The sequence below is a fragment of the Pongo pygmaeus genome, chromosome 23, assembly GCF_028885625.2.
Source record: "Pongo pygmaeus isolate AG05252 chromosome 23, NHGRI_mPonPyg2-v2.0_pri, whole genome shotgun sequence".
Taxonomy (NCBI): domain Eukaryota; kingdom Metazoa; phylum Chordata; class Mammalia; order Primates; family Hominidae; genus Pongo; species Pongo pygmaeus.
This window is the reverse complement of record NC_085931.1, coordinates 49,595,824-49,612,302: the sequence shown is the minus strand read 5'-3', so window position 1 is coordinate 49,612,302 and position 16,479 is coordinate 49,595,824. Positions and strand designations below refer to the sequence as shown.

The 16,479-nt window shown below is 46.4% G+C and overlaps 1 protein-coding gene across 7 annotated transcripts in view; it reads left to right on the top strand.

Annotated features, from left to right (window-relative positions):
* FAM227A (family with sequence similarity 227 member A) overlaps positions 1–16,479 on the top strand; it is a 76,143-nt gene that overhangs the window by 2,216 nt on the left and 57,448 nt on the right. For 6 of the 7 annotated variants that reach the window (XM_063663275.1, XM_054469553.2, XM_063663274.1 and 3 more), the window contains exons 2-5: positions 3,905–4,139; positions 8,231–8,313; positions 14,031–14,100; positions 14,940–15,016. In XM_063663275.1, the coding sequence (XP_063519345.1) occupies positions 3,998–4,139; positions 8,231–8,313; positions 14,031–14,100; positions 14,940–15,016 (372 nt within the window). In that variant the 5' untranslated portion in view covers positions 3,905–3,997. Of the gene's footprint in view, positions 1–424; positions 452–3,904; positions 4,140–8,230; positions 8,314–14,030; positions 14,101–14,939; positions 15,017–16,479 lie in introns of those variants that run through there. The other variant, XM_054469551.2, reaches the window with a different exon arrangement.

Genomic DNA, 16,479 nt, shown 5'->3' with positions numbered 1-16,479 from the left:
ATTCTCCTGCCTCAGCCTCCAGAGTAGCTGGGACAACAGGCGCCCGCCATGACACCCGGCTAGTTTTTTGTATTTTTAGTGGAGACGGGGTTTCACCGTGTTAGCCAGGATGGCCTTGATCTCCTGACCTCGTCATCCGCCTGCCTCGGCCTCCCAAAGTGGTGGGATTACAGGCGTGAGCCACCGCGCCGGCCCTGCTCCCCTTTATCTAATTAACTTGTGCTCCTCCTTTTGCACCTTGATCTCCTTGTGTGGTCAAAACACACTATTATGTCATCTTACAGTGCTGTTCCCTTTGAAGTAGTGATGACAGTTATAACTCATAATTATGATTTACATATTTGTCTCATTGTCCTGTCTCCTCCAGTAGATGTAAGCCCCTTGAGGGCAGGGACCAAGTCTGGTTTAATTCACTTTCCTGTCCCAAGTATGAGCATGCTGCTGGCTTATGGTAGGTACTCAGTAAATAGTCATTTCATCCACAGTCCCCAGCCTTTTTGGCTTCAGGAACCAGTTTCATGGAAGACAATTTTTACACAGACCTGGGGTGGGGGGATGGTTTTGGGATGATTCAAGAGCATAACAGGCCGGGCGTGGTAGCTCACGCCTGTAATCCCAGCACTTTGGGAGGCTGAGACAGGCAGATCACGAGGTCAGGAGTTTGAGACCAGCCTGACCAACATGGTGAAACCCCATCTCTACTAAAAATACAAAAATTTGCCGGGCATGGTGGCGTGCGCCTGTAATCCCAGCTACTTGAGAGGCTGAGGCAGGAGAATCACTTGAACCCGGGAGGCGGAGTTTGCACTGAGCCAAGATTGTGCCATTGCACTCCAGCCTGGGCAACAAGAGCGAAACTCCGTCTCAAAAAAGAAAGAGCATTACATTCATTGTGCACCTTATTTCTACTATTATTACCCTGTAACATGTAATAAAATAATTCTACAGCTCACCATAATGTAGAATCAGTGGGAGCCCTCAGCTTCTTTTCCTGCAACTAGACAGTCTATCTGGGAGTGCTGAGAGACAGTGACAGATCATCAGGTGTTAGATTCTCATAAGGAGCACACAACCTAGGTCCCTCGCACGCACAGTTCATAATAGGGTTTGCACTCCTATGAGAATCTAATGTTGAAGCTCATCTCACAGAAGGCAGAGCTCAGGCAGTCATGTGAGCAATGAGGAGTGGCTGTAAATACAGACGAAGCTTCTCTCCCTCACCTGCCACTCACTTCCTTCTGTGCGGCCTTGTTCCTAACAGGCCACAGACCTATACCCATCCATGGCCCGGGGGTTGGGGACCCCTGATTGTATGACTGAAGGTTATACTAAAAAGTCTGTCAGATGCTAAAGTCAGCATCGTTTTGTTTTGTTTTGGTTTGGTTTTTTTTGAGACGGAGTCTTGCTCTGTCGCCCAGGCTGGAGTGAACTGGTGTGATCTCGGCTCACTGCAAGATCCACCTCCCAGGTTCACACCATTCTCCTGCCTCAGCCTCCCTGGTAGCTGGGACTACAGGCGCCCGCCACCACGCCAGGCTAATTTTTTGTGTTTTTAGTAGAGATGGGGTTTCACCGTGTTAGCCGGGATGGTCTCGATCTCCTGACCTCTTGATCCACCCGCCTCGGCCTCCCAAAGTGCTGGGATTACTACAAGCTCCACCTCCTAGGTTCACGCCATTCTCCTGCCTCAGCCTCCCAAGTAGCTGGGACTACAGGTGCCCGCCACCACGCCCGGCTAATTTTTAGTAGAAACAGGGTTTCACCATGTTAGCCAGATGGTCTGGATCTCCTGACCTCGTGATCCGCCCACCTCGGCCTCCCAAAGTGCTGGGATTACAGGCGTGAGCCACTGCGCACAGCCTAAAGTCAGCGTTGTTTTTATGTGCTCAAATATATTAACTTTTTTGTTATTTTAATTTTTCTTTTTTTCATATCCCCTCTTCTGAAAAGCATCAAATATGTTAACTTTATTTATTTATTTATTTTGAGATAGGGTCTCCCTCTGTCTTTCAGGCTGGAGTGCAGTGGTATGATCTCCGCTCACTGCAACCTCCACCTCCCAGGTTCAAGCGATTCTCCTGCCTCAGCCTCCCTAGTAGCTGGGATTACAGGCGCCTGCCACCATGCCCGGCTAATTTTTGTATTTTTAGTAGAGATGGGGTTTCACCATGTTGGCCAGGCTGGTCTCGAACTCTTGACCTCATGATTCGCCTTCCTCGGCCTCCCAAAGTGCTGGGATTACAGGCATGAGCCACCGCGCCCGGCCCAAATATGTTAACTTTAAACAGGGCATTTGAAACTTGACTGCCAGAATGTGTGCTCCATGAGGGCAGAAGGTTTCTTACTCTTCCACTCTCCTGCCCCCAGCACATAGCATATTGCTTGCCGCAGGGTAGATATTTAAGGAAGCTAGTTTTCTTCCCTCTCCTTTTATCCTCCCCAAGTAATGGCAGTAAAAACTTACCATGTTTCAGAGAATACCTAAAATGGTATGAAATATTCAGAAGGGGCTGGGAGTGGTGATTCACGCCTGTAATCGCAGCACTTTGAGATGCCAAGGTGGGTGGGTCACCTGAGGTCAGGAGCTTGAGACCAGCCTGGCCAAAGTGGTGAAACCCCATCTCTACTAAAAATACAAAAATTAGGCAGATGTGGGTGGCAGGTACCTGTAGTCGCAGCTACATGGGAGGCTTGAATCCAGGAGGTCAAGGCTGCAGTGAGTGAGCCAAGATCGCGCCACTGCACTCCAGTCTGGGTGACAGCAAGACGCTATCTCAAAACAAACAAACAAACAAAAAACTGTGGTAAGTCTAAGAGGAATCACAGTTAATCCATAATTTGCCTAATGGAGAAAGCAGTAGAAGCAAATAATTCCAGTTCACTATTGTGAGTCCTGTGATAGATGAATGCAGAACCCTGGGCTTTGCATAGGAGGCATGGTGCTAATGGCTTGGGATTATTTGAAAAGGTTTCCACAGATGTGTCACCTGGGCGTAGTCCAACAGAGGGAACCACATCTGGAAAGGCATAGAGGTAGGAAGAGCATGATGTGGTCAGGGAGCAGGAAGAAGTTCCGCGGGTCTGGCGTGTAAGATGCATGTCTGTGGAGAAGAGGATGGAGCAAAGGCCTGAACTGGAGGAGAGGGAAGGAGAGTAAGGTGAAAGGGCACTTGAGTTCACGTTTCCACCAAACTCAATGTTTTCTCTGTCCTTCCATTATGTATGAGCTTCTAGAGGGCAGGATCTAAGTCTTTTGCTCTGTTATAACAAGGCCTATCACACTAGACTCTGGACCTAGAGGGCCCACAGATGGAAGTAATGGGCTCCTGGCCAACAAGCAAGGACCCAGGAGAGCTGGCAGACCAGAGTGTCCCAGAGCCAAGGAGGAAGAGCAGGGTTGGGGCCAGTTTTCTGAGAGGGAGCAGAAAGCCTCAGGTTGATCAGGAGCCTCGTGCTGAGGACATGGACCCCGTATTCTAGAATCACAGCATCAGAAAGCTGGAGAGAGCCTTAGGGTCACCTAATCCAAACCTCTTTTAGAGTTGGGACTCAGAGAAACAAAGAGATCTGACTTCATTTATCGTTTGGGAACTGACTTGCTGAGTGATCTGGAGTAATCTGGAGCCCTGGCCTTTTCCGCATTCTAGTTTCCTTATTTTTAAAACTAGAACAATTTTCATTATGGGAGAGGGGCAGAGGGAGAGTCAGGCATCAGAAATTGGAAGAACAAGTCCATATACCTTGCAATCCTCATTTAAGAATGGGCTTCTCAGACAGAACCCTTTCAGTCCCCATGCAGGCATGGGACATGTGCTTTGCCATCAACCCTGCGTAGCTGGGGAACGTGGTTGGGCTTTTCTTCTTGTGTTTTCTGAGCTGGCTCTATGCTGTTTATGATTTCCAGGAGGCTGATTAAACAAAGGACAAGATTGGAGTGGGAAATGGAGGCTCTTAAAAGTGGAAGCTTTTTGTTTGTCCATTTATAAGAAATTGGACAATGAATCACTTCAGGAAGATGGAGGTCATCAACCTCACTGCCCTACCTATGATACCAGTGGATGAGCACCTGGCTGTCTCGCTTGTCGCACGGAATACAATGGTGAAGACCGTGAGGAAGGAGTTAGAGAACAGTCCACCCTGTATCCTTCTGGTGGTGTCACCTACAATCAGACCAAATACACCTAACTTGAGTCATGCCACAGAGATCTAATCAGTGCTCAGGTCTATAATGCACATTACTTATTAGCTTGTCCCTTATACATTCATTTTTTCTTTTCTTCTCTTTTTTTTTTTTTTTTTTGAGATGGAGTTTCACACTGTTACCCAGGCTGGAGTGCAGTGGCACAGTCTCAGCTCACTGCAACCTCTACCTCCCAGGTTCAAACAGTTCTCCTGCCTCAGCCTCCTGAGTAGCTGAAATTACAGGTGCCTGCCACCACACCTGGTTAATATTTTATATTTTTAGTAGAGATGGGGTTTCACCATGTTGGCCAGGCTGGTCTTGAACCCCGGACCTCAAGTGATCCACCTGCCTCGGCCTCCCTAAGTGCTGGGATTACAGTCATGAGCCACCTCGCCCAGCCACATTCTTTTTTTTTTTTTTGAGACAGAGTCTCACTGTGTCACCCAGGCTGGAGTGCAGTGGTGCAGTCTCAGTTCACTGCAACCTCCACTTCCCAAGCTCAAGTGATTCTCCTGCCTCAGCCTCCCGAGTAGCTGGGATTACAGGCGCCTGTCACCATGCCCAGCTAATTTTTTGTATTTTTAGTAGAGATAGGGTTTCACCATTTTGGCCAGGCTGGTCTTGAACTCCTGACCTCAGGTGATCCGCCCGCCTTGGCCTCCCAAAGTGCTGGGATTACAGGCATGAGCCACTGCACCTGGCCAGATACATTTTTTTCAATTACTTAAACTCTACCTATCCTCTAAAAGAATTTGAGACTGTGAAGGATTGTTTGACTCCAGTATTTTTTACTAACATAATCAGAAAGAGCCCCAAAGGAAGAAGTGCTGGAAGTATTTGTTGAAAGAATGGGGAAGAAGATTTTAAAAGCTAATTTTAAAAAATGGTTGCCTTCTTTCCCTTCTATCTCCCAAAGAATTATAGATGTTATTGATAGCAACTAAGAAGTTGTGGTGCAACCCTCCACCCTCAGACAGATGAGCATGAAACCCAGCTTTTCCTTTCTTTCTTTTTTTTTTTTTTTGAGACGGAGTCTCACTCTGTTGCTCAGGCTGGAGTGCAGTGGCATAGCCTCGGCTCACTGCAACCTCTGCCTCCCAGGTTCAAGGGATTCTTCTGCCTCAGCCCCCAAAGTTGCCCAGGTTACAGGCACCTGCCACCACGTCTGGCTAATTTTTGTATTTTTAGTGGAGACGGGGTTTCACCATGTTTGTCAGGCTGGTCTCGACCTCCTGACCTCAGGTGATCCACCCGCCTCAGCCTCCCAAAGTGCTGGGATTACAGACGTGAGCCACCACACCCAACCTTTAGCCCATTTTTAAATCAGGTTGTTTATTTTCTTGCTGTCGAGTTTTTAAGAGTTCTTTGAATATTTTGTTTGTTTGTTTGTTTCTGAGACAGAGTCTCACTCTGTCACCCAGGCTGGAGTGCAGTGGCACAATCTCAGCTCACTGCAACCTCCACCTCCCGGGTTCAAGTAATTCTCCTGCCTCAGCCTCCCAGGTAGCTGGGATTACAGGCATGTGCCACCACGTCTGGCTAATTTTGTATTTTTAGAAGAGACAGGGTTTCTCCATGTTGGTCAGATTGGTCTCGAACTCCTGACCTCAGGTGATCCGCCTGCCTCGGCCTCCCAAAGTGCTGGGATTACAGGCATGAGCCACTGCGACCGGCCTTTTTTTTTTTTTTTTTTTTAATCAAGTTGACCTTGCGTCTTGTCACCTGCCAGCCCTTCCCCCTGGCCCCAAATCTGCTCCTTCTGGCATCATCCAGGCTCTACCGGCATCTTACTGCCCTGGCCCTGTCTTCATTAATCCTCATCTCACTTCTGACCCTGAGTTGTATTCCAGGGTCACAGAACTCCATCTCTGGAGGACCTTACAGCTTGTCCAGCAAATAACCCTCTCGGACTATAAATAACCCCAGGTCTTTCCACCTCCTGTGGAGCTCATTTACCTTCAAGCTATGCTGCCAACCCAGCTGCATGTACCACTCTGCCCCCCTCACCTTCCTTGCCTCTCAGAAGCTCTTCTTAAGATGAGGCAAAGTGTGATCCCATCAGAATTTGCTTCAGGGTCTCACTTTGCAGGGCTGCTTTCTAATGTCCCCTCTTTCTTCTTAATCCCACACCTAACAAGTCCATTTCACCCGCTGTGATTTATCATGTCCCTTCTTGGTATCTTCCTTTTTCAAGTATCCTCCAATTTGTAAGAACACTTGAGGGTAATGAAAGTAAGAGTGAACCTTGCTTTATGTGAAGGGAGTGAGGGGTGATAGGATTATGGGGGTTTTACAAAGGATATATCCTAGATCAGTTGAGGCTAAGACAGAAAGAAATATAAAAGCTGAGAGGATAGGAAGAGGGGCCATAGAACTGAACAGATTTTAAGTGATAAACAAGGTTGAGATACCCTTTGACGCTGTCATCTGTCACCTCAAAATCTCTCATAAAGAAATACTCTAAAATATGGAAACAGCTCTCTATGTGACATCACACGTGCATCACAGCATTATTTATTTATTTTTCTTTTTTTTTCTTTTTTTTTTTTTTTTTGTCACTCAGGCTGGAGTGCAGTGGCGCAATCTCAGCTCACTGCAACGTCCGCCTCCTGGGTTCAAGCGATTCTCCTGCCTCAGCGCTCGAGTAGCTGGGACTACAGGCGCCCGCCACCATGCCCGGCTAATTTTTGTATTTTTAGTAGAGACGGGATTTCACCATGTTGGCCAGGCTGGTCTCGAACTCCTGACTTCAAGTGATCCACCCACCTCAGCCTCCCAAAGTGCTGAGATTACAGGCATGAGCCACCGTGCCTGGCACACAGCATTGTTTTGTTTTATTTTATTTTATTTTATTTTTGAGATAGAGTCTCTCACCGTCGCACAGGTTAGAGTGCTATGGCACGATCTTGGCTCAATGCAACCTCCACCTCCCGGTTCAAGCGATTCTCCTGCCTGAGCCTCCCAAGTAGCTGGGATTACAGGCACCCGCCACCATGCCCAGCTAATTTTTTGTATTTTTAGTAGAGACGGTGTTTCACTATGCTGGCCAGGCTGGTCTCAAACTCCTGACCTCGTGATCTGCCTGCCTCGGCCTCCCAAAGTGCTGGGATTACAGGAGTGAGCCACTGTGCCCAGCCAGCATTATTTATAATTGCCAAAAAGGATAAATAACTTAAATGTTCAATATCCAAGGAACAGTTAAGTATATTAAGGTGTATCTTCTACATGGATTAGTATAATGTCATTTAAAATGATTATCATAAAGATCCATTAGCCAAAGGGAAAAATGCTCATAATAATGAATGGAAGAGTGGCCAGGCGAGTGAGACTCCATCTCAAAAAATAATCATAATCATAATCATAATCATAATGAGTGGAAGAGAAATCAGAGTAGTAAAACAGGCGTACACTGAGATTGTAAGTACAGACAAAAATAGGTATGTAAGAAATACTGGTAGGAAAGTTCCCAAGTCCTAACAGAGTTGTTAGGGTGGTGGCATTATGGATGGCTCTTTTTCACTTTTTATATGTTCCAAGGTGTCTATAATATGGTCAACTCTCATTTATAATTTGCAAAGTATCTCATTTAAACAAGATAAAGAAATATGGGCTAGGTGCGGTGGCTCATGCCTGTGATCTGAGCACTTTGGGAGGCTGAGGTGAGTGGATCACTTGAGCCCAGGAGTTTGAGATAAGCCTGGGAAACATGGCGAAACTGCGTCTCTACAAGAAATTTTAAAAATAAGCCAGGCTTGGTTGTGTGCGCCGGTAGTCCCAGCTACTTGGGAGGCTGAGGTGGGAGGTTCGATTGAGCCTGGGAGGTCTGCTGCAGTGACCCATGATTGCACCACTGCACTCCAGCATGGGCAACAGAGCAAGGCCCTGTCTCAAAAACAAGGAAGAAAGAAATGTGAAAAATGTGAATGCAAAGAAAATAATTAAGGAGAGACGCTGTGTAGACAGGGGCTGCCCTTCTCACCAGAGAAGCCCCATCCTGTTGTGTGTGTAGTCATAACCCTGAGTTTCCTTAGCAGACTAACCTCCCAGCGTGCCTTATTGGCTCCATGCACCAGGTGAACCAAAAGATTGCTGACATAAATCTGCGTATCGAGCCCTCGGCCAACAGCCTGGTGAGTTACCTGTGCTGGAGCTGAGACAAAGCTTCTGACAGGGAAGGGCCCCAGGGATCATCAAGGTGTCGCAGTGCCCTGGGGCCTCTCCATTTATTTGAAAACATGTTTACACAATTGAGTACTCAAAGTTAATTTAAAAAAAAATTAATAAACATTTTTTTTTTTTGAGACGGAGTCTCGCTTTGTTGCCAGGCTGGAGTGCAGTGGCGCAATCTTGGTTCACTGCAACCTCTGCCTCTTGGGTTCAAGCGATTCTCCTGCCTCAGCCTCCCAAGCAGTTGGGACTACGGGTGCGTGCCACCATGCCCAGCTAATTTTTGTATTTTTTAGTAGAGACGGGGTTTCACCATGTTGGCCAGGATGGTCTTGATCTCTTGACCTCGTGATCTGCCCACCTCGGCCTCCCAAAGTGCTAGCAATACAGGCATGAGCCTGGCCAATAAACTTTATTTATTTATTTTTGAGACAGAGACTTGCTTTATCGCCAGGCTGGAGTACAGTGGTGTGATGTCGGCTCACTGCAACCTCCGCCTCCCAGGTTCAAGCAATTTTCCTGCCTCAGTCTCCCGAGTAGCTGGGACTACAGCCATACACCACCATGCCTGGCTAATTTTTTGTATTTTAGTAGAGACAGGGTTTCACCATGTTGGTTAGGCTGGTCTCGAACTCCCGACCTCAAGTGATCCACCCACCTCAGCCTCTCAAAGTGCTGGGATTACAGATGTGAGCCACCGCGCCCGGCCTAAACTTTATTTTTTAGAGCAGTTATAAGTTCACAGCGAAATGGAGCAGAAAGTACAATTTTCTCCTACACCCTCTGCTCCTGCACATGCACAACCTCCCCCACTGTGGACATCATTCCGCACCATAGTGGCACATTTGTTAGAATTAACGGACCTACATTGTTACATCACCATCACTCAACATTCAGAGTTTACAGTAGGATTCATTCTTGGTGTTGTACATTCTACGAATTTGGACAAATACATAATGACATATATCTACCATTGTAGTGTCATATAGAATAGTTTCACTGTCCTAAAAATCCTCTGTACTCCACCTGTTCATCTCTTTTTACTCCCTAACCCCTGGGAACCACTGTTGTTTTTACTCTCTCCATAGTTTTACCTTTTCCATAATGCCATATGGTTGGAATCATATAGTACGTAACCTTTTTACATTGGCTTCTTTCACTTAGTATGCTTTTTAGTTTCCTCCACATCTTTTTTTTTTTTTTTTTTTTTTGAGATGGAATCTTGCACTCTCGCCCAGGCTGTAGTGCAGTGGCGTGATCTTGGCTCACTGCAAGTTCTGCCTCCCGGGTTCATGCCATTCTCCTGCCTCAGCCTCCCAATAGCTGGGACTACAGGTGCCCGCCACCATGCCAGGCTAATTTTTTGTATTTTTAGTAGAGGCAGGGTTTCACCGTGTTAGCCAGGATGGTCTCGATCTCCTGACCTTGTGATCCGCCTGCCTTGGCCTCCCAAAGTGCTGGGATTACAGGCGTGAGGCACCGCGCCCAGCCAGTTTCCTCCACATCTTTTCATGGCTTGATAGTTCGTTTCTTTTTAGTGCCAAATATTCCATTGTCTGAATGTACCATGGTTTATCTGTCCACTACTTAGGGACATCTTGGTTGCCTCCAAGTTTCGGCAATTACGGATAAAACTGCTATAAGCATCCATGTTCAGGTCTTTGTGTGGGCATAAGTTTTCACTTCATGTAAGTAAATACTAGGGAGCACAATTGCTGGATCTTATGGTGAGAGTTAAGTTTAGTTTTGTAAGAAACCGGCAAACTCTCTTCCAAAATGGTGTTAACATTTTTCCTTCCCACCCGCAGTGAATGAGGGTTCCTGTGGCTCCACATCCTCACCAGTATTTGGTGTTGTCAGTGTTCTAGATTTTGGTCATTTTAATTGGTGTGTAGTGGTATCCCATTGTTGTTTTAATTTTCATTTCCCCAATGACATACATCTTTTTATATGCTTATTTATAATCTGTAGATCTTTGTTGAGGTGTCTGTTCAATCTTTAGCGCCACCGCCCCCCCCACTATTTTTTTTTTTTTTTTTGAGACAGAATCCTGCTCTGTCACCCAGGCTAGAGTGCAGTGGCGTGATCTTGGCTCACTGCAACCTCTACCTCCCCGGTTCAAGTGATTCTCCTGCCTCAGCCTCCTGAGTAGCTGGGATTACAGGCACCCACCACCACTCCCGTCTAATTTTTTGTATTTTTAGTAGAGACGGGGTTTCACCATGTTGGCTAGGCTGGTCTTGACCTCCTGACCTCAGGTGTTCCACCCGCCTCGGCCTCCCAAAGTGCTGAGATTACAGGCGTGAGCCACCATGCCCAACCTTTAGCCCATTTTTTAATCAGGTTATTTTCTTACTGTTGAATTTTAAGATTTCTTTTAATATTCTGTTTTGGGTTTTTTTTTGTTTTCGTTTTTGTTTTTTTGAGACGGAGTCTCACCCTGTCACCCAGGCTAGAGTGCAGTGGTACAATCTGGACTCACTGCAACCTCCACCTCCTGGGTTCAAATGATTCTCCTGCCTCAGCCTCCCTAATAGCTGGGATTACAGACATGTGGCACTACGCCCAGTTAATTTTTGTATTTTTAGTAGAGATGTGGTTTCACCATGTTGGCCAGGCTGATCTCAAACTCCCAACCTCAAGTGATCCGCTCACCTCGGCCTCCCAAACTGCTGGGATTACAGGCGTGAGCCACCGCGCCCGGCCTCTTTGAATATTTTGGATAACAGCCTTTTGTTGGATTTTTTTGCAAATATTTTCTCCTAGTATGTGACTTGTCACTTCATTCTCTTGACAGTGTCTTTTCACAGAGCAGAAATTTTTAATTTTAATGAAATCTAACTTATCAATTCCTTCATGGATTGTACCTTCTGTGTCATATCTAAAAAGTCATGGCCAGACCCAAGGTCACCTAGGTGTTCTCCTGTTGTCTTCTAGGGGTTTTACAGTTTATGTTTACATTTGATTTTGATTCATTTTGAGTTCATTTTTGTGATGGCTGGAGTTTTTACCTCTCAGGGTGTCTACACTGAGCCTCCAGAATTCATTTGTGACAGTTTTGGCTTTGCTACTGGTTCCCATGGAGGTTTCTGCCCATGGGTTTATTCTCCTGCCAGTTGTGATTCTCTGTATCTACCTGCCTGTTTTCAGGCAGTAGTTTGCCCTGTGACCTCACTTCTCTGAATGATCTAAGAAGAGTTGTTGATTTTTCAGTTTATTCAGGTTTACTTATTATTGGGACAGAATGGTGACTTATGAGATCCTTACATGTGGACCTGAAATGAGAAGTCTGAAGGTTAATTTTGGTACATTTTTATTGGGAAAATATACAAACCCTTCAATAATTCTCAAACACACACACACACACATACACACACACACATCTTTTCGGGAGGCAGGAGTGCTAAATGTTAAGCAAGTAGCTGTTGTGTAGCAGGCTCCCACAAGATGGAAGAATACAGGCGTGAATCATCTGTAAGTGTCTTTTTGGCTATTTTGGGTTTTGGCAATGGCGTGTATTTGTTTCTTATTTTTAACTGCACTTAAGAAATCTGAGGCATAAATCTAAAGAGCTCTAAGATACGGAGATAGAGAGATTTGAAAATGAGAGCAGCAAAGAAATGTCAACCAACCAACAAGTTGCTACTAAAGACCTGCTTCTCGACGGTCCTGGGTATATTTTTTGGGGGGTCAGTTTCACACGCTGCTCAGACTGGATGGCCCCTTACAGCTCACTTACTCATGGTGGCTATGAGGCAGAGGATTACAATGATGAAGATTTACTCTTTGAGAGATCCTGTGAGCTGCAGGCAAGTTCGCCTGCAGATTTTTCTTTCTTTCTTTCTTTTTTTTTTTTTGAGATGGAGTTTCACTCTTGTCGCCCAGGCTGGAGTGCAATGGTGCGATCTCAGCTCACTGCAACCTCCGCCTCCCAGGTTGAGGCAATTCTCCTGCCTCAGCCTCCCAAGTAGTGGGATTATAGGCACATGCCACCATGCCCGGCTAATTTTTTATTCAGGAGCCACTATAAATGCATAAAAAATCCAGGGCCCAATGCAGACCCAGGAAATAAGCATCTCTAATGCAAAGGCCCAGGAATCTGTGTATTTGAATACTTCCCCAAAATGCCAGTCATTGGTCTGGTTTGGGAGTTGCGTTCTTGGAGAACAGCCCTGCTTGTAGGCCCTGAAGTCATCTCAAAGGTAAACTCAGCCCAGTGCTGGTCTTATCATCTTTCCCCCCAAAACTTGTTCTTCTTTCAGCATTCAACTATCCTTTCTACCCTCTTTCTGTGCAAATCTTATCCATCCTTCCTGGCCATGCAGTGTCTGCTACAATGACATTGGTAAAGATCAGAGAGATTGCTATATTGCTACAGTGACTCATACCCATCCAATTCGTTCCTCATGCCTTAAATTTCAGCTTACTTAATTGGAGCAACAATGTTAATACATAGACTAACCCCTGTGACCGCCCCCCCACCACTGGCACACACATACACACACCCCTGCACACATGCCCAGTACCTTTCACTCATGCAGACCAGGGAGTGCTGATGCAAGGGAAAGATGGGGGAGGCCTGGAGAGGTATTTCCCAGCTTATCAAGCTCAGGAGCCTGATGCTGCCGACACTCATGTCCGCCTCTTCTGGGCAGTCCTCTGTGACTGCTCTGGCCTACACTGACCTCACTTCTTTGATTCGTAATCACAGCAGTTTAGCATTTAATTGTTCACGAGTGCTGATTTGGCTCTCCAAATAGAGTGTAAGTCCCTTGAGGGCAAAAACACAGACTCATACTTGTTTGTTAACTTTGTTATCCAAGCTCATTGCTGGACTCTTGGTTGACAATCAGTGCAACTTGGGTCACTAGCATTCATTTTTCTTTCTTCCTTTTCAGGGAGTAGGAGGATGGGGGTGGGGAAGAGTCAGAGATCAAGAGAAGTCTCTCTTGAGAGGTCAAGGGTTCAATACCCCTTATTGAACAGCTCCTATCTGGTAGCCTCTTTGCCAGTGTTTTAAAATACATTAAACACTTTATTTTTGACCCTTATAAGAACCCTAGAAGAGGCTGGGCATGGTGGCTCACACCTGTAATCCCAGCACTTTGGGAGGCCAAGGCAGGCGGATCATGAGGTCAGGAGATCGAGACCATCCTGGCTAACATGGGTGAAACCCCATCTCTACTAAAGATACAAAAAATTAGCCAGGCGTGGTGGCGGGCGCCTGTAGTCCGAGCTACTCGGGAGGCTGAGGCAGGAGAATGGCGTGAACCCAGGAGGCGGAGCTTGCAGTGAGCCGAGATCGCACCACTGCACTCCAGCCTGGGCGACAGAGAGAGACTCCGTCTCAAAAAAAAAAAGAACCCTGAAAGATAGATATTATTATCCCCCTTTTACAAAGAGATTAAATAATAGCTTGTTTAATTTCTAATTCCTGCTGTAAATCACATACTACTCCTAGAAGAAGGGGCAGTGTGAGATAGTGGGGACACTCTGGGGGATGATGTCAGTGACATTGAGGCCACCAGGACTTACCACCTGGAGAAAGACAAGGCACTGGCCACAAACTTTGCTCCAGGTCTTTTGTGCACCAACAAGAGAAAAGGCCCAGACCCTGACCCCACCCTTCTCCAGGATTTGCACTAATCCCTAATGCCCCCCTTTTTCTTGGTTTTTGAAGGCAATTGAGAGATTTGAGTTGGAGAAGAAGGCTTTAAGAGAGAAAACTCGCAGCAGTCCAGGAGACAAAGGCAAAAACCTTTCCCTTAGCCTTGATGCTGTTTTCATGGGGTTTGTTTTTTTTAGTATCTAAAATGCAACTGAGTAGGAATCCCAAGTTTCAGATGAGGATGTTTCTGTCTTCTTCTGAAGGAGCCTTCAATCTGACTTCTTGACATTGGGCAAGGAAGGAGGGAGGGGCAGTGCCATTTAGAGACCACCTACATGTGATGCCAGGTGCTTTTATCCACATTCTCTTGGGTTTTTTGTTTGTTTGTTTGTTTTGAGACAGAGTCTCGCTCTGTCACCCAGGCTGGAGTGCAGTGGCATAATCTCAGCTCACTGCAACCTCCGCCTCCCGGGTTCAAGCAATTCTCCTGACTCAGCCTCCTGAGTAGCTGGGATTACAGGGGTTCGCCACCACGCCCAACTAATTTTTGTATTTTAGTAGAGACGGGGTTTCACCATGTTGGCCAGGCTGTTCTTGAACTCCTGGCCTCAAGTGATCCGCCCACCTCAGCCTCTCAAAATGCTGGGATTACAGATGTGAGCCACTGCGCCCGGCCCCTTGTTAAATTTTCATAACACCTGGGAGGTAGGTACCATTTAATATATTTTATAGATGAGGAAACAGCCTTGGAGGGAGGGGAGTAACTTACCTAAAGTCACAGTGTGTCTGCTCCTCCTTGCTGTTTCTCTGGATCAAGTGGTCTAATCAGATAAGTCAGCAACACAGTTGGGATCTATGAGACTAGTAGTAGGAGTATCCTCTGGCAGCTCAGGTGGAATGAAAAAGCACAGTTGTAAGCACCTCACAGCTGTGGACAGACCCTGTGGTTACTCGTTTATCTCTTTCTCCATTTTTCTGCAGTCAAGAGACAAAGAAAATCTCAGTATTCCTGCAAAGGCTCCGAACTCAGACATGCCAGATCTTCTGTTATAAAAAGGGTAAGGGATCTACTGCTGGGTCTGTTTCTGACCGGCTTCTGCTAGGCATGAAATAAAGATTTTATTCCTGGGGAGGAGAATACTTGGCGCCTGGGTAGTGATTATGAAGGAAAATCGCAGAGCTCCTGAATCTAGAATTTCTCATAACACCCTCAAAAGGGCAGAGCTGACCCCAGCCTCAGAATAGGGAGGGTGACAGAGGTCATGTGTCTGTTTATTTTTGGAACTTAGAAGGTGTCTCAGCTCAGAGATGTTCAGGTCTAATCCAGAGCCACTGTGCCATGCAGCTCAAAGGGGCTGTCCACACTGCAGGCTCCTGTGCGGCTGCTCTGAGTCACACCCCATGCTAGTTGTGCTACTGCAGAGTTGCTGCGGATGCCTCAGGAAGCTGAGATTCAGGAGCAGAAGGTGACTTGTCACGGGGTCATGCAGCTCACTGATGGCAGGCCCCACTTCCTGCTCAGTCCTCTGACTTGAGACAGGCTCTGCCCACTGCCTCCCCTGCAGCAATCTGGCCCCACCGCACAGCCCCCATTTCAGATCCTCCTTGGCTTGTTCTTTATTTCTTTTTTTTTTTCTTTTTTTTTTTTGAGATGGGATCTCTCTCCGTCACCCAGGCTGGAGTGCAGTGGCACGATCTCAGCTTACTGCAACCTCCGCCCCCAGGGTTCAAGCGATTCTCCTGCCTTAGCCTCCCAAGTAGCTGGGATTAAGACATGCACCACTATACCTGGCTAAATTTGCATTTTTGGTAGAGATGGGGTTTCACCATGTTGGCTAGGCTGGTCTCGAACTCTTGACCTCAAGTGATCTGTCCATCTCAGCCTCCCAAAGTGCTGGGATTACAGGCCTGAGCCACCGTGCCCAGCCCTTAGCTTGTTCTTTATACCGCCTAGGTCTTAAGTATCCAAACCTTTAAATGCTAGGGAATCCGAAACAGTATGTTGTTCTTATCCTTCTTACACCTTTTAGCCTAGGAAATTCCAAAACAGCACAAGGCCTAAGGGGGGTGTAAGTCTGCATTGGAACTGTCATACAATCCATTGATGGTGGCTGAGCTAAGTGTCCTGCAAAGGTGGCACAGCCAACACATGGCGGCTGTGACTCCAGTCATCTGACTCAGAGTCAGTGCCGTGAATCATGAACTGTTCTTTCATTGACCATGGCCAGAGCCCAGTTAGGAAGTCAGCTGGGCCATGCAGGTGTTCAGTGGGCACCTTTGGGTGGTGGTAATTAGTTTCCTGTTTTCCATATTTTTACATTTTTTATAGTCATCATGTTTTAGTTTTATCCTAAAAATCATTTAATGATATATATTAAGCACAAAGATAGTAATATCCAATATTAGCATTTGAAGAAATTCACACTAAATAACCCCAAAGGGAGGGGAACTACATGCTCCAAGCTATTTGTGATATTAGTAGTAATTGGAAGTAATCAGTGAGTAGTTAATTAAATTATAG